At 34.0% G+C, this 24522-nt stretch overlaps 3 protein-coding genes across 10 annotated transcripts; 2 read left to right on the plus strand and 1 right to left on the minus strand.

Annotated features, from left to right (window-relative positions):
• Positions 1-1365: 1365 nt before the first annotated feature.
• On the plus strand, positions 1366-6832 carry LOC133699229 (pre-mRNA splicing factor SR-like 1). 8 transcript variants are annotated; one of them, XR_009843255.1, is made up of 5 exons: positions 1366-1539; positions 2452-2765; positions 3518-3625; positions 4044-4124; positions 5532-5590. XR_009843255.1 is itself a non-coding variant. In XM_062122395.1 (5 exons), exons 2-5 carry the CDS (start codon positions 2478-2480, stop codon positions 5780-5782), a joined length of 519 nt encoding a protein of 172 aa, XP_061978379.1. In that variant the 5' UTR covers positions 1370-1539; positions 2452-2477; the 3' UTR covers positions 5783-6030. The 8 variants fall into 8 exon arrangements, 3 of the variants coding, with proteins under 3 accessions (XP_061978379.1, XP_061978377.1, XP_061978378.1); XR_009843253.1 differs by having other exon boundaries at positions 1367-1539; positions 2452-3415; XM_062122395.1 differs by lacking the exon at positions 3518-3625 and adding an exon at positions 5710-6030 and having other exon boundaries at positions 1370-1539; positions 5532-5608.
• Positions 6833-8305: 1473 nt separating this feature from the next.
• LOC133699807 (uncharacterized) lies at positions 8306-17045 on the plus strand. The gene is made up of 16 exons (XM_062123278.1): positions 8306-8984; positions 9220-9264; positions 9396-9436; positions 9544-9625; positions 9801-9845; positions 10363-10419; positions 11390-11449; positions 11537-11664; positions 12013-12280; positions 12380-12446; positions 13320-13390; positions 13471-13560; positions 14492-14600; positions 15750-15841; positions 16108-16213; positions 16691-17045. The coding sequence occupies exons 1-16, from the start codon at positions 8850-8852 to the stop codon at positions 16813-16815; spliced, it is 1521 nt and encodes a 506-aa protein (XP_061979262.1). The 5' UTR covers positions 8306-8849; the 3' UTR covers positions 16816-17045.
• A 1419-nt stretch (positions 17046-18464) lies between these two features.
• On the minus strand, positions 18465-23031 carry LOC133699307 (transmembrane 9 superfamily member 4-like). Its single transcript, XM_062122519.1, has 8 exons — positions 22756-23031; positions 21896-21936; positions 21234-21819; positions 20998-21135; positions 20728-20884; positions 19464-19948; positions 18818-19068; positions 18465-18721 (listed from the first exon to the last, which is right to left on the minus strand). The coding sequence occupies exons 1-7, from the start codon at positions 22905-22907 to the stop codon at positions 18849-18851; spliced, it is 1779 nt and encodes a 592-aa protein (XP_061978503.1). The 5' UTR covers positions 22908-23031; the 3' UTR covers positions 18465-18721; positions 18818-18848.
• Positions 23032-24522: the final 1491 nt, after the last annotated feature.

The following is a 24522-nucleotide window of genomic DNA, read 5'->3' on the forward strand; positions in this document are numbered from 1 at the left end:
GTACAGTAAAACCCCCTCATCTCTTGTTTTTTTTTTTTTTTGTCAATAATGATACAAGAAACAATAAGAAAAGAAAATTTATTTTTCTTAAAAGAAATTTTTTTTCCAATCATTTAGGCCATGATTTTTCAGCCAAAGATCTACCAAAACCAGGTGTTGCTTAGTTCGAGTAGTTCTACTTAACACACTTTTTTATGTATTTTTTTTTAAGTTCCTGCCTATACAAGCTTTTCATACACACAACTTTCTCAATGCCAAACTAATATGACACCAATTTTTTCACCAATGATATAATTTTTTCTCCATGAAATTTTTTTAAAATTGGGTGTATAAATACAACCAATAATTTCTAATAAGAAAAGCTAGCCAAGAGCCATGAAAGTTAAGCAAAACTAGGCCAGACCATATAATTTTTAGGCCAAATATGTGCTTCTTAACTCTCATATTTTTTTTCTTATTGTATATTTATTTTTTCTCTACATACATACATACATATATATATATATATATATATATATATATATATATATATATTGATTTAAACGTCAAACAAAATCCATGTTTTTCAAGGAATTTATTTTTTCAGAATCGATCAAATCATCAACTTAGCACATAAATTTTAATTTCTGTATGAAGTTTTTTTACGAACTTCATTAATTTCCTTTAGCAATCAGTATATACTTGGATGGATAATTATTGATCACTTCATCTTTGTACAAATCTCCTTATGATACTTTTCTGTCATTTTTAATATCAATCTCCTATTTTTAACAAACCTGGTTCTTACTTGGTCATTGAAAAAATTTAAAAGCATTATGAAGCAACAAAGTTGTTGTATATATGATGCAATGCTAGTGAGAGCCTTAACTAAGATAAAAGAGAATAAATAATAATGAAATATCTATTTTTCTTGTTATAATTATTAACAATAAAAGATACAACAAATCAATTCTCGTATCTTTAAATCAATCCTAAACTTGATTGATTAGAAATCTAGTCGAGGCTAGTTTTAAAAAATCTAAATAATAATTGATTTAGTTAAATTTAGATAATTTAGTAATTTAACTAGCAAATTAATCATAAAATCTATTTGATTTTTTTTAAAAATAATATAATTTTAATTTTTTAAAATCTTAAAATTATATTACTTTTTATTCATTTGAATTAACTTCAATTAACCTATTTTATAATAGGTCTAGGGTATGGTGCCAGGTTTGATAACTTTTGTTAAAACAAGTTGTGGGCTCAAATATTTGGGCCAAGTAAATAGGCCTATCTAGTGCCTTATGTTGGTCATGAATGGGCCGAACTTTCATTGAAAAAATGGAAAATAGTAATAAAAAAAAGAAAGGCTACTTCTTTCCAGACCAACTAAATCAAATTTCCATTTAGGTTTCTTTCACGGATTTGATTTCATTCTCGCCGAATTAGAGAAGACCTAAAAAAAACTAAAAAAACTAAAAACCCAATAGAGATCGTAACTTTTCCTTTTATTTCCCCCAATTTTCGATTGAATTTTCTCCATTTCTCTCTCTACAGGTACTTGCTAGCCTATTTTATTTTAAGATTTACAGCTATAGTTACATTAAATGGAACTCATTTCTTGATTTTTTTTTAATGCAATTTAGTTGATGTATTGGTTAATTGAGATTTTGGGGCTGCTGGGTTTTTTGTTTTATATGATGTGCTTGGTTTGTTGGGTTTTTGATGATGGTAAAGATGCAGACTTTTGAAGATTTCAGCTTTAGAGCAGTAAATAGAATTACAGGTTTTACTTTTTGCTTCCTTTTACTGATTGTTTAAGCAGTGAAAAGGATTTTTTGGGTTCTTAATAAAGCTAAAGATGCCGAAGTTGAAGTCCTCAAATTCTGTTTTATTGAAAGTTTATAGGGCTCTGAGTTTATTGAGATTTGTTATAGCAGCATCAAAATCGAGCTCGGGGTTTCATGGGCTTTTCTTTTTATGTCTTGTTATTGATTGTTTTGGCTGATTTTGTTAAATGTATTGATTTAGTAGATAAAAAAAGGTTTTTTTGGGTTCCCAATGAAGTTAAATTTACTAGCTTTGAAATTTATAAAAGAGTTTTAGAGCTTAACAGTTTTTCGGGGTTTCTATCTGATGTATTTTTATTGATTGTTTACGATTAATGTTGTTAAAAATATGTTTTAATTTTGATTTCGGGTTTGTTGCCTTATCAATGAAGCTAAAGAAATGAAGCTAAAGATACAGACTTTGAAGTTTTCATTTTGGTACACATTAATAGCCAGCCTAAACAGGATTTTGTAGCTTCTTGGTTTTTGTGTTCTATTTCTTGTTATTGATTTTTTATGTTCCATTTTGTTAACTTCATGATGTTTTTTATTTTGTTGCAGGAATATGATTTGAGAAACTTTGATTATATGATAATTCATTGATAATTATATGTTGTTGTTTCAATTGTACTAAACACAGGAGTGCTTGCATTTGTTTAGTACATTATGGAGGTACAGACAAATGGGAAACCGATAGATTCACTCTTTGAGAAGGTCCTTTGTATGAACATTCTATCATCGGATTACTTCAAGGAGCTTTACCGATTAAAGACGTACCATGAAGTGATTGATGAAATATACAATCAAGTTGACAATGTTGAGCCATGGATGACTGGTAACTGTCGTGGCCCATCTACATCCTTTTGCCTTCTGTACAAGTTCTTCACCATGAAGCTCACTGTCAAACAAATGCATGGTCTGCTAAAGCACAAGGATTCTCCTTATATCAGAGCGGTAATTGTGCCATACCCTTGCTAAAGCTTTACCAATTATTTTTTTGTTGTTATTGGCTTGATTTGGTTGCAACTTCCTGATGTGTGGATATTTATTCAAATACTTCATTGGTTGATCACTCTTGAATTTGAGAAACATTCCCTTGCTAAACAACTTTATATTCTCTTATGTGACTGTATTTACAAGGTCGTTTAATTTGTGGAAGCACTTGTTAATCTAAAAGTGTTTTGGTGTGTAAACATGCATAATTGGGTCTTGAGTTTTAAGGTCACAGGTTGACTTTTGCGGGCCTTAGCTTTAGATCATGTCTTATCAACTTCTTAAGGTCTTGTCTTTACTTTATCTTTTCTTGTTTTCACAAATATTAGCTAAGCTTGGAAACATGATGACTGACTTTTATCAAATTTGGGAACTTTTGGTTAGAGTCTATGATTTTGTTACATCTCAGGAAGTATTTTACCATTTTACATGATTTAAACTGCACAAAGGAAACTAAAATTTTTTATGCAACTTGATTCAAGCTGTTCTATCAACTGCAAATTTATGAATGGATATTTTTATATGAATTAAGCTCCACTTATAAGGACTTTTTATCAACTTTGCTGGAGTGTGAACTGCTGAGAAATTACGAGCCTGTTTTTAATTACAAGGTAATGGGCAAAACATTGCCACGTCTGAATTTTAACAACATTTGAAAATCTCTATTTTGATTTACATATCGCACATGATAATGTCCTTGTTTTTCATAGCAGATCTCTGCAAACCAAGGTTGAGGTGTTCTTGTTTCTTTGAGTTGCTCTGACTTTCTCACTCCTACATAAACTGCCCTTGCTTTGCTGAGCAGGTTTCGCAAAATTAAGGTTTGGGGTGTCTTATTTTTTATTCTCACTCCTAGGCTTTTTAATCCTGAATCGATGCTGTCAGCACTTTTTTAATCATGAATCAATACTGCTCGTTATCTTTTAACCCAATTTCTCTTGCTACTACTTTGACTGGTATTGTTACTATTTTCTAATTATGGGAAAACCAGAACTGGCATTCTGTTGCCCACTTTTATTGACCAGGTGCTGTTATTGTTACCATTTTGGTTCGTTGAAACCATGGATAGAGATTCCTTATTCCACTGCCATCAAAGCTTGGTTCACATTAATCCGCATGTTTACAGTTTTTCTTCTCTTTCTCTGCTTGATTTGCGGAATGTACTGTTTAGCATAGGGACTGCTTTATCTTAGCTTTGTGTTTGAAATGAGGGATTGATATCTCCAAATTTGATTGCAGGTTGGGTTCCTTTACCTGAGATATGCTGGTGACCCAAAGACACTGTGGAATTGGTTTGAACCATATATCAAAGATGATGAGGTACTTCTCTTATCCTTGTTTGAACTACAGTTTAAGTTTCTCTTACCAACCCATGTATAATAACTGGCAACTTGATGCCTTCTGATTCTTGAACGCCTAAGTTGCAACTCAATCTGCTTTTTGAAACATTTTTAGTTTGTGAAAAATGAATGCCCAATAACCATGTTTAAGCTTTCTTCCACATCTTTATTTTGCAACTGGTACTGATCCTAGCAGTTGCTTAGTTACAAGTAGTGTATACATGCCAGTTGTTTAAGGTCTTTGGTGGTGGGTGGGGGAGGGAATTCAACTTCAACACAAACTTATCAGAAGTGTTGATATAGTCTAATCTCCATTAGAATTGTATTGTTTTAGTTGAAATGATGATTGCAATCGCTGTGCTCTGTATTCTTTGAATTAGAGATACAGTGAGTGGTCTTTTGTTCAGGGAAACTGTCTAAGAGCACAAGTATGTTACATACATAGAGATGGACAAACACTTGGATATCTCTTCTGCAACCCAGTTTAGCCAATGTATAAAAACGTGGTCGAACAGAATGCTGTTCATTTCACCAATTGCTTTTCAGATACATAAATTCAGGAGTTAATGTATGATGATTTTTTAATTGATGGTGAAAACTTCTAGATGAAACTGGTAAAGCGGCTGGAACATTTTCTAGTTCTAATTGCTTGATGAATGTAGGCATTGAGGGGGGATACCGATTGCACAAATAACTGAAGTAGTTGAGGAAATAGGAAATCCTACTTAATAACTAAAATACTGCTCCATATACCAGTGTAACACCTGGCCCCAAAAAAAAATATTCTGGACTTCTCCTTCAAATTATGTATTTATTTTTTTGGTTTCACATTATGTTCCTAATTAAAGTGTATCAGGATTCCAGCTAGATAGCTACCAAAGATTGTTTAATGCATGGGTTTCGTGAGACAACTTGATTGCTTAAGAGGCTGACCTCTTTGTCAAATTGGTCATGTTTCTTGCCTGTCCTTTAGTTACTGACATGTATCAGTGCAAAAGAGCAGTTCGTAATTTATTTAGGCCCCTGTCCTTGTTGAGTAGCTTGCTGAAAAGAGCTCGCTCGCAACATCAAATGACCTTGGGAGAATTTTTTTGTTTGCATTTGGATTGGTGGGACTGAAATGCTTCCTTTTCTAATATGTGAATTTTCCAGTAGATCCTGCTTTCCAAAATTTGATATTTATATACAAGTACCTATCTTTGACAGTTACCTAGTAGTTTTCTAGCTAATGCCATCTTTCCTTTAACTGCTACTGTTAACTAAATGCTCCTTCATGCGAGATGTTAATCCTTCATGATTTTTTTGACATGATATGCATGTCCTTTTCCATCAGTAGCTTAAGTTTCTCTGTGTAGTGACGCATTAGAGTTATGATATTATATTTCAGGAATTTTCTCCTGGATCTAGTGGAAGGAAGACAACAATAGGCATATATGTGCGTGATTTACTTCTCGGACAGGTCAGGTTGAAACAATATCTAATGCTTTGTATTGTAGTATTTTCATATTCTGTTACTCTTCCTGGTAGGCAAAAAGGGATTGATTCCATATGTTTTTCTCTTGCAGTACTACTTTGATACCCTTTTCCCCCGTATTCCTGTTCCTGTCTTGCGGCAGATCACAGCCAATCTTGAGATGATGAAGCTACCCACAAAAATTTCTGGTTCAACAGGGGATGGCAACCGTCATGGATCTGATGATACTGCACGTCGACCACCATCTGTGAAGGCTGCACTTTCAGTCTCTTTTGGTCAGCGTGCTCCTCATCGTGCATCAACTAGGGACTCATCTCCTGTTCGTCGCACGCTACCTCCACCCTCCTATGACAGAACCAGTGATGATCCACGAAGTCATCGCAGCCAGAGTCGTGAATATTCTGATAAAGAATATTCAGACAGGGATCGGGATCAAGATAGGGGTAGAGAAAGGGACCGTGACAGGGACAGAGAGAGGGACAGGGTTCGGGATAGAGATCATGATAGAGAAAGAGATCGGGACCGTGGCAGGGACAGTGACAGGAAACAGGAACGTGAGAGGGGTAGAGACCGAAGGTCTGATTACGATAGGAGTTCCAGGTACACTGACAGGGAGAGCAGAAGGGATTATGAACGGAGCAGCCGTGATGGAAGTAGGCGTCATAGAGAAAGTAATTATAGAACCCGGAGTCGGAGCAGGAGCAGAAGTAGAAGCCAAAGCTTGCAAGCTGGCACATCACCATTTGATCAGCATCCAACTCCTCAAAGGGATGGAAGCAAGGATAGGACATCTGCATCTAGCAATCTGGCTAAGCTCAAAGATCTTTATGGTGATCTTGGTGATCAGAAAGGGGATGCTGGCCTGGAAAGGGTTCCTCGGAGGGACAATGATGGTGAAGAAGTTTTTAGACTGGGTGGTTCTACTTGGAGGTAGGTAGTTCAATGAAAGCTGTCACTGTCTGATGTATCAGTAAGGTCTTCAGCCATGCCAAATCACTGATTGAGTCAAGAAAATGGTCACCATTATAAACCTTTCCTCATCTCTATCTAGTCATAGTTCATGTAAGCACGTGTAGTGCATGTGCTTGAGCTGTAGGGGTGCATGTACATGAGCCCCCCCTCCCTATGTTCCATGCGTACAATTGTTTTAGAAAATTTCATATCATGTCTAATTAACTTATTGCATTAAATACGCAAGAGAACTTTCTTTGTCATATCTCGATTCTGTTTTTCTTTTGCTAGTGGTTTCTACGATGTGGGTTGTGATATTCATGTCGATCAGGCACGATTTCTCCTTGCAGATACTACTCCTTGTATCATTGGAAGGGACTTCGTCTTTATGCTAGAGGTTATATGACTAGCAGTTTGGATCCCATTGCGACCATGGAAATTTTAGAGGAAACTGTAAAAAGTAGACCCAGATTCTCCAGGCTCTAATTGTTTTGTTTTTCTGAGAATGAATATACAGTTTGGTGTAATTCAATAAAAAAACAGCACACAGCCCTTCATTTAATTTCAAGATTTGAAAGAAAAAATGAAAAACATTAAGAAAAGATAAATGGAAAATATGAATTGGATAAAAAAAACATACTTTACATGTTTTATATATTTTCTAACCTAGTTTGAGCAATTTTTACTATTGTAATGTATAAAAAGCTAAAGTTGAAGGCAAAAACCGGCTAAATTGATGTTTATGCCCTTTTTATGAAGTCCACTTGCCTTTGAGGCAGAGATAATTTTATTTTTTCAAATGAAGTATTGGTTATTAAAGGATTGTTCTGGGTATAATTGTATTTTTCATTTTTGTTTGCATAATTAAATAACTTAATTACTTCCATATAAAAAATAAAACTGGTGGGAAGGGGTGTAGAGGTCTTTTCATTTATTTTTATACAGTAAATTGATAGATATGTCCTTGAGGTCAAAAAAAATTATACCATAGGATCATGGGTCTTTAGATCTTTTTACCAAGTTTTTATTTTTTATTTTTTATAATTGTTACGAGGTTAAGGATGTTATTTTTTATTTTTATATTTATGATTTTTTTAAATTTTTGTTCTATCAAGTTATTTCAATCTCATAAACTGAGTCACAAATTTTATGATTTAACTTGGATTGACTTATTTTTTATTGTCTAGGTTACATGTATATCATGTTTTATTAGGTTGACTCGAGCAAGGTATTTTTATTTATTTTTATCCAACTATGTATGTTTAGAATTTTTTTCCGGTTTATCTTGATATTTTTTTTATTTAATATATTTATTATCATTTTTAATTTTTTATCCTCGGATGAAAATAAATAAAACGATGTTATTAAATCTAATGAGGGCTATAACTTAGTCGTTTATTTGTTTTTTTATTTCTTTGAAACACATTTGCAATATCTAGACATTGTTCTTTACACAAAAATAAATAAATAAATAGAGACCCGTGGCGTAGTATAGATTTCTAGTCTTAATACAAAAACTTACAGTGAAAGAATATAATATTTTCTGCCAAATTCTCCTTCTCCTCTCTCTCTCTCCTTTTCTTTTTATTCCTTTGCTCTTATACAGAATCAGAGCATCAAGTTAAGAACATTCGTAACTTCACGATGTGTTCTCTCTTGCTTTTTTAGCAATCAAGAACAACAACCTACTTCTTCCCTTCCAAATGGCCAGCAAACTACAACAACATGCTCCTTACTGTCCCTTTGTAAATGCATCAGAAAGATGTTAAATCCAAAACACAAACTCGTAGCAAAATCTTCTTCTGTTTCGCTTCTTCTTTTCATTCTCTTGATCTTATAAATCTTAAAAGTTCATTCCTTACATCCACATCGTACTTGTCTACTCAGGGGAATAAATTCTCCATGTAAGGCTCATATAACTCGATAGCAGGGGTTTTATGCCTCTTTCTTCACTATTTCATCTCCCGCTCTGGGAATGAAAAACTGTTGGGCCTAATCAATAAATAATGTTTCTGTTAACATGGGCCCAGGCCTAATATTTGAATTGGGCTTTTCTCTCTTCCTCAAAATGCTATTAACTACCCTAAATTACAATAAGAAGTAACTTCTAGCCGTTTCTCAACGACCTTGCCCTATACATTCCTTCTCGTACCTTCCCTTCGTTTAGATTCTACAGGAGTTTGGTTCTTTGCTGCTTTCTTCTTCAGCTTTATCTTGTGTTTCACTGCAAACAAGAGAGAGAGAGAGAGAGTTGCTTAAGTTAATAATAACAGAGAAAAAATGGAAGGCAGAGATAACAAGGAGCAAATAGTGGACGTGAGATCAGTTGTTGAAGCTATCTCTACAGCAGATAATAATGACATTAATGTCCCACTTTATGAAGTTGAAAGTCTCTGTATGCGTTGTCGTGAAAATGTATTTCCACTCTCTTTCTTCCTCAAGTTTCTTTGTTTTCTTTGTGTCTCTTTCATGTTGGTGTTTTAGAAAAATGTTTGGATTTTGATTGATTTTAGGTGAATTGTGAGATACCCATTAACTAGAATTTGATAATGAAAAATGGGTTTTGGTTATTTTGGTTTGTTATTTGTTAAAGTTTCATGCTTGCCTTTGTTTTTGACACTAGCTAATGTTGTGTGTTTGTTGCTAACAGGGAACCACAAGGTTTTTGTTGACCTTAATTCCACATTTTAGAAAGGTATTGTAGTCCTTGTGATTTGCTACCTATTAGGATCAATTCTGGTTTTTGTTTGGGAGGGTTTTGCTTTAGAAGTTCTAGTTTTGATTGTGTTAATTATTAATGAGCCTAACTTAATTTTGTGCTTGCAGATATTGTTATCTGCCTTTGAATGCCCACATTGTGGTGAGAGGTAGGTGGGCCGGGGGGGGATTTTATTTTAATTTATTTTTTGTTGCTGAGGATATACCATTTTAGTTTCAATTTCTAATTTTTTTTTATTCCTTTATTTGTTATTAGGAACAATGAAGTTCAGTTTGCCGGTGAAATTCAGCCGCGCGGGTGTTGTTATTCTTTAGATATCCCATCAGGCGATCAAAAGGTTGTTTTCTTTTGTCTTTCAAGAACAACAAAACCAAAAAAAGGTTATGTTTTGGTATAATGTGTAGAAGTTCTAGTTGTACGAGTTTGTTTTCCACTGCTTTGCTGAGCATCATATCAAATTTGAAGAAGATGCACTTTGATAACCGAACAAAATTGTGTGTTTGACAATGCAGATTCTTAATCGACAAGTTGTAAAATCTGAGTCTGCCACGATAAAGGTACCTTTTACTTGATCCTACTTGTTATATTAGGTGTACATTATTTTTTTTACTTACAATTCCTAGGTTTCTGATATTCTATTGAGCTTATAACTTTATTAAAAGCCAGATTGGTTAACTTCTTTAGCAATTCAATGCATGTATCTTTCTGATTTTGATCTTGGTCTTGGTTTGTTTTCCTTCTCTTGGATACTAGTTCTGTTTCTTTAGTCTGGAAAAAAAATTTCATTAGAATTAATGATTATAGTTTGGTTGAGGCCTTAAGTCATAGTGAAGATAAACTGGTATCAACAAGCTTTCTGCAAAATTTGTGCCATCCTTTCTTATATTGTGAACAATGCATCATTTTATCCTAAAAACGAACTTCCTACTTTAGGAAATGAAAATAGAATTATGAGAATCTTTCAATAGTAGAATGCTTTCCATCATCCTTCTGCTTTTTTTTCAAGAAAATAATTTAACTGGTGGATGATGCATTGACATCATTTCCTTTCATTCTTTTATCTATCAATTGCAGATTCCTGAATTGGATTTTGAGATTCCTCCAGAGGCACAACGTGGCAGTTTGTCAACGGTATGCTTCAGACCCTAGTTTTCTTTCAGTTTTACTAGTTTTCAGTTTCCATCATCCTTCATTTTGTTGATGGCTTCAGTCTTTTGATATCTGTCTTTCCCCTGGCCTGGTGCTCTGATTTTGTGGAAACTGAAAACTGTTTCTGTGCATGATTAAATTTGGTGACATCTCTCTGACATTTCTTTTTGTTAAGGGGGAGTGAAAAACAATACCATCAGAAATAAATGTGATGGATTACTAGAGTGAACAGTTTAGAGAAACAGAATGATGACTTTTTAACCTTTTTTTTGTCATCTTAAACTTGATGGCTGGTTGGTTCTATTTTTATTTATTTTATTGTTTTGGGAAGTCATATCTTGAATGCTACAAGGAGATAGCCATCTGGATAGTGATTGGTACTTGATCTCCCTTTATTTTCCTTAAATTGTATTATAGAGAAAAATAGAAGATGATTTAGTAGTGCTCGTTCCTCTGAAAGATGTTGGCTAGAACTACATTTGAAATCAAACCTTATGCTGCTTATATTTACTTTCACCAGAAAGATAAGTTCAGTTAGATATTGCAATGAGAGATTTGTCTCTGCATGCCTTTGACAAGATTGTTACTGCTTTCAACTTCAACACAAAAATTCCTTTTACATGTTTGTTGTTCTGAATCTTGATCTCTGACCATGATACCAATTTCAGAAAGGACCATGGCAGTGAAAAATTGTGTGGTGTGAAAGTTTAATGCCATTGGATGGGTGAATTTCTGAATAGTGTTTGCTGTGTTCCTCTGAATTGCTTCTGGTGCATCATGTCAACTTAGAACAACTCATTCACCCCGGATATCATGCTTTTACTTTGACCATGCTTTTTGCTGCATATGTGACTTGAAGATAATGTTTCTGTTATTTCCTGTATGTTCCTAGAGTATTTTATATCTTCCTTTGAATATTTAAACCATCTCTTGTTTGGCATAATTCTTTTAGATTGAAGGGATTTTGGTACGGGCTGCTGATGAATTGCAGGCACTCCAAGAAGAACGCAAGGTGAATGATAACTTTGATATCACTGTTGTTTGATGATGTTTAATCTGCCATTTTCTATTTCCTCAATGTTATTTCTTTGGTTACCAGAAAGTGGATCCAAAGACTGCGGAAGCAATAGACCAGTTCTTGTTGAAATTGAGAGCTTGTGCAGCTGGGGATTCATCATTCAAATTCATCCTGGATGATCCTGCTGGAAACAGCTTCATTGAGAACCTGTAAGAGGCTGTCTTAAACTTGAGCATTTGTTCTTTCCTTTCGTACAGGAACTGTATATATTTTTCTTCTTTGTTCCCTGCTGAGCAATGTAACCCCCCCCCCCCCCACTCTCTCTCTCTCTCTCTCTCTCTCTCTCTCATGCACGCACACAGACCCCTACCTTTTAAAGTTTTGACAATCTAGAGGTTGATATTTTATTGTGATTTCGCACGGATGATTAAAATCATTTTGCTTTGGCTGACATGGGCTGGGATCTTGTTTTTCTATCATGTATTATGGCATATTGAACAAACCTTTGGGTGATTCTATTACATTTAAATTAGAATATAACAATATTTGATAAACAGGTTTGCTCCATCCCCCGATCCATCATTGAATATAAAGTTTTATGAGCGAACACCAGAGCAGCAAGTAGCACTGGGCTATCAAGTTGGCCAATCACAAATGGGAGTACCTGGTGATGGACCATCATCAGAAGTGACCAGCAATGTTTCTGATCAGATGCGAAGAGAACCTCATGGATCAGTTGGAGCTGCAGCTGGTCATCGGGCCATTGCTCAAAGTAATAGTGCAGAAATTGCTGAAGCCATATTTCGGTACTCTGCACCGGAAGAGGTAAATGTGATTGTCAATTGCAATCATTAAATATCTTATACGATGAAGGAAATTGTCTCTTATATATCATATTCTTTGACACATCCTTCCTTCTGTCAGGTGATGACTTTCCCATCAACCTGTGGATCTTGTGCCAGCAGTTGTGAGACTCGAATGTTTGTCACCAGTATCCTTGACCATTGTTCCATTTCTTGTTGTTGATGATTTAGTTCCTTTTATCAATCAACTTGTCTTCTTTGCTGGAAATGTCGTAAGTTTCTAGTTTGAGTTAGAATATTATAAGACTGTTTAATGGGCCTGCCAAAAGTTTATTTGAAATTTGTTTATGGAGAAGCATGAAAAGAATAATTTAAAGGCCAAGTAGTTTGGCACTGAGGTAACTTAAAGTTAAGGCGCTGTAGTTCAGCTGGTGGGGAAGGGCAAGGTAATCTGATCTCATTATCTAAACCTGGCGCTTGAATTCATTATGATATCCATCCTTTTTTCAGGCATTGTCCACCATTTTGTATGTAGGGGTGCTGCTACAATATTATTTTCTGGGCAGACACTTATCAGTAGCTAATTGTTTCTTGTTTGAAATGTTCACTTTTTGCTATTTGCTGATAGATTTACACTTGTTGAGCTTATTGACAAGAGTTGTCTAAGAGAGCATTGAATGATTATGGTGGACTGTGTTTCCCAACTGTATTTCATGGATTTTTCTGTGTGAGAATAGCAGTCTTGAGGTTAATACCTGGTTTATGATTCAAGATAACTGTCTCAAGGAATTGTTTCATTGGTACCTTCTGCAACTTCCCCCGTCACTGACTTATTTTTCCTTCAACATTCTCAATTGCTAAAATAAACTGTAAAGGATTGCAGTTTTGTGAAATTTGACCATATTAGTTGCTGTGTAGAACTCATCTAACAAAATTCAGTTGAATGCTTCCTTTATAAGGATGAACTCATCAAAAGCATTATGATATGAATTTTGATCCTTAAATGTTAGAGCATATTGCTGGTATAGTGGATGAAGATTGTGGGTCTTAACTTCAAGCAGATATTCCATACTTCCAAGAAGTAATTGTCATGGCATCTACTTGTGATTCCTGTGGTTACCGAAATTCTGAGGTTTGTGCTTTTGTGGTATCATGTTCTTACTTTCTACTCGCTTTTCCATGGAATGATTTTAATAATTATTTACCATGCAGTTGAAGCCTGGTGGTCGAATTCCTGAAAAAGGAAAGACAATCACTTTGTGTGTGAAGAATGCAAATGACCTAAGCCGTGATGTGATAAAGGTTTGCTCTTGTCTTTTATATAATCTTTTTTTTTTGTGATACAATAAATTCCCTATTATGCTGGTTTTCTAGTCACAGAATCCCCTTTCAATTTTCCAAGTTTCCGTTGCCAACTCCACTATTTTGGATTGAGGCTTGGCTGAGTTGAGCTGCTATTGCGGAGTAAATTTTAATTCCAATTGTATATACCTCTCCACTGAAAGGAGCATCTTGAAAAACAAGGAAGAGAGGTGCTAGTGAGGACCATGTGGAAGTGATTCTAGGAGACAAGAAGTTCTTGACCTGTGCCCACAATTTTGGGGTGCGAACATTGGGACCATTTGGGCAAATAGATGATAATCCTGTCATCAATTTTGTGTTGCCTGCTGTTCCATTAGCTTTGTTCTTATGGGCAATAGAGGCCTGAAGAGGACATCATGAAACCAATCTAGAGTTAGGGGAGGGTTTTTCATCAAATCTCCTAGTCTGCTTATGGCATGCACGGCACAAAACATGTTCATGTAAAGGAATGAAACAAACATTTCGCTGTATTTGTGATCAAAACAAACATTTTTCTGTGCAGTTGATCATTTTTTCTGTGTAGTTTCATTTCTAATTTTGCTTTCTTTTTGTGTTTTGCTGCATGGCTATGCATATACTGACTGTCCATTGCTGGAAGAGTGTGCTGACTGTCCATTGTTGGAAGAGTGGATGTTACTACTGGTGTCGTCGAAATGGAATCAGATTAATATTTTTATTGTTTGACTTAGAATATTGAGGATACTGCAAGTGTGAAATATACTTAAATACACATTTAAATCAGTTGCATGTATTGTCTGCTGGTGATGGAGAAAGTGTAGTCACTGTTTCTTTCTGCCTTTACCCTTGCTTAGTACTTAGTGTTCTGCAAGATGTTACAAACCACTCTCTAACAGTATTTTGGTTTTATCAGTCAGATACTGCAGGTGTGAAAGTCCCAGAGCTTGACTTGGAGCTGGCTAGTGGGACTTTGGGTGGCATTGTTACAACTGTTGAAGGTCTGGTCACAAAAATTAGTGAAAGTGAGTATTATTATTACATCTCGCACCTGTTTCAGTCATCCTATCATTTTATAAATGCTCTTGTATTTGTTTTTAATTTCTGTAGTAACTTTTTTTCCCCAAATATATTGCTTCTGACCCAATATGTGTCACTGCTACCTTGGAATAGACCAAGTACCAGCCCAGTCCCCTCCTGGGACATGAATAACGATCCTGTTGTGTTCACATCTTATTGTAATTTTTTTGTTGGTCAGACAACAGACCACAATAACCAGTTTGCAATTATCTTTTCAAATTCTATACTATGAATATCATTTTTGTTCTTACAACATTTGCATCTTATATTATTGCTTGGCATCTCCAGTTAACTAAATGCTGGTTATCACTTTTAGGAAAAAAAAAAATTTCCAACTGTGCAAATTACTTCAGCTGTGCCCTTAATTCCAGAAAAAGGTTTAAAAGTACTGAAACCCTAACCTTCTTTTTGTGTGAGTCATGCCTTTCCTTCATTTCCTTGAAGCGTCTTTCCCCTTATTTGTGCTCTATCTTTCTTACAACTTTTGTCAACTTCAATTGTTTCCTTGTCCACAATAGTAATCTTTTCAACTAAAGAGTGACGTTTACTTAGAAATGGTGAATATTCCTTTCTGTAGAACTGAATGATGTCGAGCCAAAGATAGTAATTTACCTTCTGTCATGATTTTCTTCTGCATATCCACTCTAGATCATGTTAACACTTAAGTGTGATTTCCTTCTGGACACTGAAAACTTACTAAATTAGATCCCAGTTTCATGTTGATTTCCGTTCTTCTAGCCATTTTCCTTAGAACACAGTAAACCCCACCCAAGATTTTCCAAGCTTGCAAGCTGTAACTCTCTTTTTTGGAATGTGCATCTTTTTGGAACTCTTATAAGAACTCATGTATATGTGTGTTAAAATATAATCCTAGGGAGTTCTGTTATTATATGAAAATATTTTCAGGCATTGGTTGGGTGTGGTTTTTCTGTTTTTGTCCTGCTTTATTTATCACATCTTCATTGCAGTATAAGTTTAATTAGTGTCAACTTTTTCTGAAAAGAAAATGACGTGTACTATACGATTTACTATATGGACTTCCATTTTCCAGCTTAAGTTAAGGAAATCATAATATGTATGCTTTACATGTGCAGGTATTGAGAGAATTCATGGATTTACTTTTGGAGATAGCCTTGATGGATCCAAAAAAAGCAAGTGGCAGGACTTTAAATTAAGGTTAAACAAGGTAAAATGTGGTATATGGTTATCGAAATTGCAATCCAAGTGTAAATTTGTACAATCAGTCCAACATGTTTTGGATGATCCTCATTTATTCAAAAATTGCAAATTTCTAGGATCTAGGTTTGGATCATGGCACTGTGATCTTATAGTCCTGCAATTTCATTTTAATCAAGACTATGCATTGGTAATTACTTGGTATATTTTAAGTTTTGACCTTCACCGGTATTATTAATGATTTTTTTTTATTTAATTTTTTTTTATATGTTTCAGCTTCTAAATGTGGAAGAACCTTGGACTTTGATTCTTGATGATGCATTGGCAAATTCTTTTATAGCCCCAGCTACTGACAATATCAAAGATGACCATCAGTTATCATGTGAGTTCTTTTCCTTCCTGTGTTGGCATGTTCAATGTCTTATACAAAATTTTGATGATAGGTCTATATGGATGCTTGCTTGCTTCAGAAATACATATATAGATTCCTAGAAATACGTTTGTAGTTTGAAATGAAAACATTACACGACAAACAATTGAAGAGAGCATTGAAGGAATGTGTTTGAACTAGTATAGTACTCTGGGAACTAACAATTCATTGCATTTTTTATTTTAAAAAAAAACCTTAGCTTTGAAAGGAATGTAATTTGCTTACGAGGAGCTTATTATGTGTCGAAAGTCATGCTCTGGATTTATTATTCAGATGTAAAACTCAGTGAATTTAGTACTTCAAAGATGGTGCGTGTAATTTGTTTCACTCAGCAGTTTTATGTCTGAACTGATTGTTTATCAAGTCTTCCCGTGTCAAATCACTGCATTTTCCTCTTGATGACTTCATTGTGTATTTTACTATTTTCAGATGAGGAATACGAGAGGTCCTGGGAACAGAATGAGGAGTTGGGATTGAACGATATTGACACTTCTTCAGCTGATGCTGCCTACGACTCAGCACAGACAACGATAAAAGAGAAAACGAGAGAGTAGTTGTTATGTTCAATCGCCATGCCCCTCTCTCTTTCTCTCTCTCTCTCATCATGGGGAGTAGGAGGAGAGAGGCGATGCTGAGAAGAGTGTTTTTAGAGTCTAAAGTTGTGCAACAATGTGTTAGGACTGCTTGTGGTGTGTACAATTCACAGTTTTCTGAAGGTCGGATACTGTATGATATGAACTGCCCGTCTGGTTCATTTAAATAAAGTGCTGTTTTTTTGGTTAAATATGGTAAAGCAAATGCTTCTATAGAAAACGTACTAGATTTTTGCGGCCTAGCTGTGCATTGGATTCAATATTTTATTTTTTTTTAACATGCAAAAGGAACATCCATTGTTCATGTTTTTCTAATAGAAAAAAACTTTTAAATTGTACAGGGATTTACCTGATTTACATTTGATTGGCTTATAAATTTAAAGATAACTTAAATAATTAGTTTGACTTATAAAATTTCAAGAAAATATTTTTTAAAAAACAAAATATTAAATTAACTTGGGTTAATTTGAATTAACTTATTAAATCCGTGACTCGGATCATGATTCTAAATATAGCAAATTAAAATAAATTATAAAGTTTAATTTTTAATTATTTTGGTGTTGAAAAATAAAATTATATATATATAAAAATTCATCGTAAGCTAACTTGTAAAATTTATGATTTAAGTTATGAGATCGGTATAATCTCATGGAAAATAAGCAAAAAAAATTATTCATGTTAAACTGGGTTAACCTGTCAAAACTATAACTTAGGTTATGAGACTTTAATAACATTATAGAAAGCAAATCGAAACAAATCATGAAAATCAATTTTCAATAAATCTATTGTTAAAGGATATAATTAAAAATAAATCTAAAAACATGACAATAAAAATATCTTAATTTGCTTGGGTTAACCGGCAAAATACTTGACTTGAATAATGAGATGAGAATAATTTCATAGAAAGCAAACCAAAATAATTCATGAGACTAATATTGAATGATGAAACTGAAAAAATATCAAATAAAAAAAGAAAAAAAACTTGAGTCAACTGGGTTAACCTATCAAACCTGCGACCTGCAACTCAAGTTATGAGACTAAACATCATAGAAAAAAATTAAAATAAATCATCAAACCTAATTCCTAATCAATTCAATATTAAATGATAAAATTAAAAAAAATAAAAATAAAAAACTTGAATCAGTCAAGTTAACCCGTCAAACCCGCAATATTGATCAGGGCTTATTATATAGAAAATAAATCACAATAAAGTATAAAATTTAATCTCCAATAAATTATATATCAAATTATATATTGAAGAATTACATTATATATATAGATTAAAAAAACCCCCTCGATGGCGAAGAGATGATGCACGGTAAAAACACAACCGCTTTTATGTTATTTTGTTAATGCTAATGTTCGACAGCTGGTAACCTTCTTGTTCTTTTTTCTTAGCGGCATAGAAGTCTTTCAAAGTGCTAGAGAACAAATTGTCGAAAGTGTTCAAAAAATATTTTTATTTTTTAAAAATATTTTTTTATAATTTTAAATTATTTTAATGTATTAATGTAAACAATAAATTTTCAAAAATTAAAAAAATATTATTTTAATATATATAAAAAAACAGGTGTTAAAATAATATGTGTAGCTATCATTATCTTGAATCATTTGTAACACGCACTTAACAGCAATATAGCACTGAAAAAGGGTTCCGTTAAATAACGGTTAATGCCTTACAATACACTCAAAACAGAAAGCAATGCTCACATTCAAGCACTGCATGATATGAAGTCCTACATATTCTACTATAAAAGATAACATAACAAAAAGTCCTACATGTAATCTGCAATCATTCTCCAAGGCAGTGGCATAAAGCCCTTGAAATCCCAGAGCATGTCTTCCAAGCCACCTGCTGCATCTCCTCCTGCAGCATAAGAGATTCTATAAGACAACATTCATGTATACAGATGTGCAGAGTTATCTACAATGAAGCCAGTTAAGAGAAAGGAAAGGGGCCTACTCATTGAACATGATGAACACCATATCACTTGCTATTCGCACTTGATTGAATGGTAAATGTGGCGGACAAAAAATAAGGAAGCACGGAAACCAATGGAGCCAAGCATGAGGAAGAAACCATAACAAACGCAAGCCATGTAGCCAAAGAAAAATGAGGTCTGCATGAAGCCGGACATATCCGATCTTGCAAAGTAGTAATACAAGCAATAGCCATAAATGAACAATCCAGTTGATCCACCACAGAGGAAAGACCTGACAAAAACCAAATACATGATAGTGAGTGTGTAGAAAGACGGATCAGGCAATCAGATATCCTTCTAAAACAAGACAATTTGCAGAAAACGTAAGGCAAATTCATGCAATGGGTGATGAAAAGCAAGCTAGGAGACCATTATTTCTGGAAAGTTTGTAACATGACACAAATGATGCCAGATTGACATTATGACTTGGATAGTTCAAGCAATTTAGATAACATCCAACAGTGAGAAAGCATAAAATAAGTAACACAATCTGCTAAAATATCACTACAAGTTAGAAAAGAAAAACAAAGATGAATAACTTTGCAGACAATGACGTAAAATTGAACCAATAACCTTAGAGACATTGATATTTTATAAGTGAAAATTATATTGATCAGTAAAACATACCTCCACCACCACTCATGGTCTTCAGCAGCAAGTTGGAAATAAGTCAATGCCACTGTTATAAAAGCAGTGACAATCAAGAGAATGATGAAGACAATGAACAAGATGCTGTATATGGTGTAGATCCTGTGACCCCAAACACTGGCAAATATGTAGTAAAGTTCGATATAGATTGCACTGAAAGGTAAGAACCCAGCCATGGCCATCTGAGGAAGTGTTTTCCGATACCAAGGCAACAAAGGAATCTCTCTCGGATATTTAGTGGTGCGGCAAGGAGCCTGAAACTCAGCCTTGCTATTCTTCCCAGCAATCCCACCAAGTACCAGCAATGGTGTTGTTACCAAAGCCCAAATAAGAAATATCACCACTATGGTTCCAAAAGGCAATGCTGCAGTGGCACTATATGTGATTGCAACAGTATTAAGAAAGCTGAACGTGAGGAGCAGAGGTCCGCAAAACAGACCTCCAGTTAACAACAAGTTCCTGACCTGCCACACCAAAATTTCAGAACTGTTCAGCCTAGCATGTCTCAAAAGTTGAATGGTAGTTTCTAGAGTAAGAAGTTTTGCGATAAAAGAGGATATAGGATCACAAAAAATTACAATGATGCCAGTGCAAAATGCTTACATCATTATAATAATGACCAATGAACATCAATATCATAGCTCTAATGAATGCTGGCCATGCTAATTTTCACTAAGTCGTAACCAGCATAAAATAGTCAATTGCACTCGTATCAAAGTCTACATAGTTTCATTTCATGTAAACTTATATTCAACTGTAATCTTGAATGCTGAAATCTAACTTATTGTCTCCTTAAGATCGCCTTTTCAAATGTACTGCAAGCCTTCAGGCAGCAGTACACCATCAATTTTCAAGTACACTGTTTCAATGCACTTTCTTCTTTCAAAAAGCTTACCTTTCACATCCCAATTGGTTCAGTTATTAAGTGAGAAGAACAATTCAGTTATCAAGTGATAAAACAATTCACAGAGTAGGTGGTTTTGACCCCCTTCTCCATGCTTAAGCCAATTTCCACTAAGCATTTATAAAAAAATCAACCACATTCTGAAAAACCATTTTCCATGCTTAATTTCTCTCAAAACCAAACACATTCCAAATAAACATTGAGAATTCCAATATGCATGTTACTGAATTTGAATCCGAATACCCTGGGAGACACAGCAATAACAAGTTTCAAGGGCATGCCCAGCAATGACAATGATGTGTGCAGAAGGCAATGAGAAAGGAATTCATGATCACTTACCCAGTTTGTTCCTTCCAGTTGGCAAAAGAAAGAGGCTGCAGTGTAGCCTGCAATTCCAGCTGTGAGGGCATATATGACAACCAGGGCGGTGAAAAGAGCTCCACGATTATAAGGATAAAATACACCAACTAGAGCGAGCAAGAAAATGAAAATTGTGCTGGCAAAGTATGTATATATACAAAGTTAGCAGGTTGCTCAGCAACATACAATAATTAAAAAAAAAAGTTTGAGACAGAAACCCCATAAGCACAGCTTTGAAGTTAAACTTACAGAGTAAACAGCTGGGTGCCAGAGCCAACTGCTGCCGCAAGTACAGACTTATACTTTGGATATCTAAATACATCACCATGGATGTACTTCCACCCGGTCTCTTCTTGGTCTTCAGCTGATTCCTCATCATGAGCATACCTATTGTAAATGGGAGCATCACCATATAAATAAACCAGAAAGCTTAAGCAATGTTAGTAGACATGTTCTAACAACATAAATCATTAACATGTTCTTACTTGACAAAATCATTCTTCAGGACTCGCATGAGAATTGTTGCAAGAAAACCAGTCAAGAGGAGAACAGTCACACATGAGTTAATAATTGAGAACCAATGAATTTCCAAGTGATGAGGCAGTGAAGAAGATTGTGAATATTTCTCCATCCTTTTCTCATATGGAATTTCTGTTTCCTTCCATTTAACTGAATACATGAACTCCACATTAACTTCCTTATTTTCAGTCAGCTCCACAACATTTTTCTGATCGGATAGTGCAGTTATCTCAATGACACGATCCTTGTTGTAAAAGATGGTGAAGTGAAGATGCTTAAAGAGGTAATATTTGTATTCGCTAGGGTCATTCTTGCCTTCCTTTTCAACTTTCCCTATGAAACCCCAAATGGGCAAGTCATCGTAGTACATTTGGAAGTAGTAGTCCTTGGAAACTGCTTCTCGGAACTGAGCAACTTGCTCCTTTGTCAGCTTGTTTTTGCAAGCAATTTCAGAGTCTTTGTCATTTAAAAAGTCAAGTTTGTATGGGGCAGTGACTAAACGATCCCCGTTCAACAGTTCACCAAGGGCTTCCTTCTTGTCCTTTGTAGGACCTGTAATAAATAACATCAGCAAACTTCCACAGTAAAACATAGCATTAAAGTAGGAATAATATAAATTGACGCAAACCTGATGAACAGAAAGGAAGATCGAAATACCGGTATGTTTCACTGACAGAAAGAACAAGAAAGAAACAATATCAGACAATTATGACTAAAAAATACTTAAAAAAGTTCATAGTTCAACGGTTAAAATCTCAGTATAAAAAACCAAAAAATTGGGATGATACGAGTACTTATATGTTTCCTATCTAATTCATACCACCCAACTCACCACCAGCCATGCCTTCTAAATCAAAGCAAATACACATGTAATCTAGAGTGGACTAAGAAAATATAGTTAAATTTTCCAGCATAATTTTGGCTAAGGAAAAGAGTTCTTTCGATTGCTTATAGGATCTAAAACTGAGATCTAATTTTCAGCATTAACAAAGAAATAAGCCCCTAAATAAAATTTTCCACCTCACAAGAAAAAAACAGAAATACAAATCACCTCCTACATCTCTAGACATTATTCTGTTCTTTTACAAACAACCTTTCCTAGCTTGCAGATTTCTCTATTCAACAACTTGCATTCCCGAATCCCACTAAACTATCTCCCCAACACAAAATTAACCAGCTCCTTGTACAAACATTAAGCTGTGTTAAATTTCCAACTTAATTAGTACCTAACCGACATCAACAACATTTTCATGTTCAAGTCCAAGTTCCAATCTTTGGTCTTTTTCTTTAGAAAAACAAACCCAGATCCACTTTACCATAAGCTCAGATCCACAACAATTAAAGAAACCAATCCAAAATTTCATTTCTAATCCAAATCCCACGGTCCCCACCATCCCAAATCATCAAAAAGTCACAAACTTGAAGACAACCCACAAAACCGACATCCTTGAGCTAATAAAAAATGCAAAAGACAGAGAATTGGATTACCTGGGATTGTGAAAAGGTCCAACTTTGTTAACATAAAGAGGGACATCATCACCTACTTTGTAACGATTATTAGATGCATCTGATCTAACACGGGTCACATTGCATAGGATCAAAATAGAGACTACCAAACAAGGCACTAGTTTCATCTCCATTTTCGCTCTCTGTAACTCATAAACAGAGCAGAGAGATAGAGAGAGAGTTATAAAGATGGATACTTTTCAGGCTGTGGCTCGAAGAAGACTTCAAGACGCTAAAACGGTTAACCTTCGTGTGAAAAAGAGGCCTTTCTTTAATTAACAATAACAAGGCGAGTAATTGACTTCTCATTAAGGTCATTTTTTTAATTTAAATTTTGGTTTTAATGATTTTTCTATTCTTGAAAATTCTCGACCTTGAATTTTTAAGTCTAATTTTTTTTCAAAATAATTAAATATTGGGCATCCCAAAAATATCATTTTTTTACTTTAATGTTCATCTCTTTTAATTTATTTGGAAATTAATCTTGGTATTTTTGTATTTATTTATTTCAGCACCTCTTATAAATTTATAATTACATTCTTGATTCGAATAAAAAATAATTATATTAAAAGATACCCTCAATGTATAGTTTTTGTTTTTTAATTTTTTTAGTTTTGAAATGATTGTTAGGTAAGTCAGGTTGCAAATCAATTTATTGGATGATCCAAGTTTAACCAGGTAAATATTAAAACTAGTTTAAATTAAAAATCAATAAAAGTCAAGTCTCAAATCCCAAGTTTTTTAGGTTAACTTATTAAACTAGATCAATATCAAAACTAGTTTAAATTAAAACCTAATTTGAATTAGGTTTCGAGTCATGAATTTAGTAAGTCAATTTATTAGATTGAGTTAATGTTAAAATTGATTTATATTAAAAATAAACTCAAATCAAGCTCTGAGTTGTAAATTTATTGAGTTAATATCAAAACCAACTCAAATTAAAATCTAGCTCCAGTCATGTTTCAAGTTATAGAGTGTGTTTGGTATTGCGGTTGCTATTGTGGTTTAAAAAAAGTTGTTTTATAAAAAGTACTTTTAGTTGAGGTTGGTTTGGAAAAATATATGTTTGGTTAAAACTGTGGTTAAAATTGAGGTTGACCAAAAAGTAATTTAATGTGTTTGGTTAAAAATGCTTTTAAAATTGAGATTATAAAATAATTTTTAAAAATATAATTAATATTGATGGTTTTTAATTTAAATATTGTTAATTTAACTACTGCTACTACATCATGAAATAAATTATATAGTGCTATTAAATAATGTTAAACACTAGTTTTTCAAATAAAACACGATACCTAAAAAAAATATTTTTGATATTTTTAAGATATTAAAAAATTAAAAAAAAAAAACAATGACAAGTTCAATGGTAATTAAACATTGTCAGCATGCTATATGAAATTGATAATCAAAAAACAATGACAAGTTTCAAAAAGGAAAAAAAATGGAAAAAAAAATGAACTGCTGATAGAAACAAAAGGATGATGAGAAGCAGGTCAGGGAGAACATGAAAAGCAGGTATGACATGCTTTTGATGAACATGCGGTTAAGCCACAATTATTATATGGGTCCCACAATTTTAACCAATATTTTATTGTTTTCCAAACAGTCATTGACTGTGATTCGCCGTACCACATTTTTTACCACAACAACAAACAGCCTCATAAATTTGCTGGATAACCTCGCTAAAATAGATTTAATAACTATGCATTAAACTGTGGTACTTGAATTAACGTTAATTATTATTATTAA

Source organism: Populus nigra, chromosome 7, assembly GCF_951802175.1.
Source record: "Populus nigra chromosome 7, ddPopNigr1.1, whole genome shotgun sequence".
Classification (NCBI taxonomy): domain Eukaryota; kingdom Viridiplantae; phylum Streptophyta; class Magnoliopsida; order Malpighiales; family Salicaceae; genus Populus; species Populus nigra.